Source organism: Olea europaea, unplaced genomic scaffold (genome assembly GCF_002742605.1).
Source record: "Olea europaea var. sylvestris unplaced genomic scaffold, O_europaea_v1 scaffold30132, whole genome shotgun sequence".
Classification (NCBI taxonomy): domain Eukaryota; kingdom Viridiplantae; phylum Streptophyta; class Magnoliopsida; order Lamiales; family Oleaceae; genus Olea; species Olea europaea.
Genome location: NW_019248796.1, coordinates 1 through 1,363, shown reverse-complemented (window position 1 = coordinate 1,363; position 1,363 = coordinate 1). Strand labels below are relative to the sequence as shown.

The 1,363-nt window shown below is 45.6% G+C and overlaps 1 protein-coding gene across 1 annotated transcript; it reads right to left on the bottom strand.

Moving 5' to 3' along the window:
• Positions 1–4: 4 nt before the first annotated feature.
• Positions 5–1,357, bottom strand: LOC111384804 (xyloglucan 6-xylosyltransferase 2-like; the record flags this gene model as incomplete). Its single annotated transcript, XM_023009130.1, has 1 exon — positions 5–1,357. A coding segment is annotated over one exon (1,353 nt), but the record flags the coding sequence as incomplete, so codon positions are not given.
• Between the last annotated feature and the right edge of the window lie 6 nt (positions 1,358–1,363).

The following is a 1,363-nucleotide window of genomic DNA, read 5'->3' as shown; positions in this document are numbered from 1 at the left end:
ATACCTTCACCGCTTTAAATGAAGGGTGAAGCAACCCATGCTCGTCTTGCACTTCAAGGGGATTGCTTGTTTCATTCCTAGTTCTCTTCACTCTCCTACTAGCAATTGTTTTATGGGTGAACCCGTACATCTGCAGAATCTGATTATCCCCCATGTTAAATGCGCGATCCATCTGCTTCAAGCACCTCTCAACTGGATAATCACCGAACTTCCCACAAGGCTTGCAACCCACAAAGTGAGTCACAAGTGGCCACCGATGATCGCCGAGGCCAGGATGATAATTCTCAATCATCTCCTCATACCGGTCAACCAAAATGCCCCAATAACCGTGCAAATAATATGCATTCTCGAGATAAACCTTATCACCCCACTTATCCTTCTGTGTTGCCAATATGTACACCATAGCAGATTGATCATCAGCTTCGAAAACTGGCCGATCCTTTAGCTCCCGAGTCAAGAGTTTCCCAGCTTCCTCCCTAATCCTGCCTTTCGGCCCCATTGGTGCCCAAGTATCAAGAATATCTAAAGACCATTGGCAATTCCTCAACAAGAAACTTCCCGTATTCAATCCAATCCAGTTCTTTTGATCGTAAACCATCTCATTCCATCCATGCATCACAAAATTGTGGTCTTTATACCTCTCCCACGGCACCTCAAACACCATATCTGTGAACATAGCATCACTATCCATCCACCACAAGAATTCCACTTCCGGATGCGACAACAACAGCTTCCTAATCAATGGTAGTTTGGCCCAGAACCCCGCCATTTCCGCATCAAGCAAAGCCATATTATAAAAAATCTCAAGACCATGTAGCCTACAATAATCAATCTTATTCTTTATAGACTTCAACAAGTAATGATCCCCCACAGGATTCTCACACGGCTTCGGAGATGATCCAGTAACCAACAAAACTCGAGGCTTATTAGGCGCAATAAAATTCGGAAAGTTCGGGTTATTTTTCAACCACCCACCTCTTTGCTGATCCCAATCTGAAATCTTCGGGCCAAGGCTGTACGGCTGCGAAGGATCCCGCTTAAATTCTTCAACACCATCATCTTCATCCTTCAGGATCTTTCTTATATCAAATTCTGCATAATTATTACTCCCATTTTCAGTACTATCACTTGACGAACTGGATTTTTGAACAGTCTCTGCCTCTTCCAGCACTCGGCGGGGCTCCGACCGGCGGCGAATGTAAGAAAACGTTTCCCGGATATCATCCAGGTCCTTCTCCGGCGTGCCAAATTTTCCGGCTCCCAGATTTCCGCGCAAAACAATTACTGTGAGGAGAAGGCAAAGAAGTGTAAGCTTCCCATTGCGTATAAGCCTCTGGAATTGCCGCGCACGGCGGGGACTGAG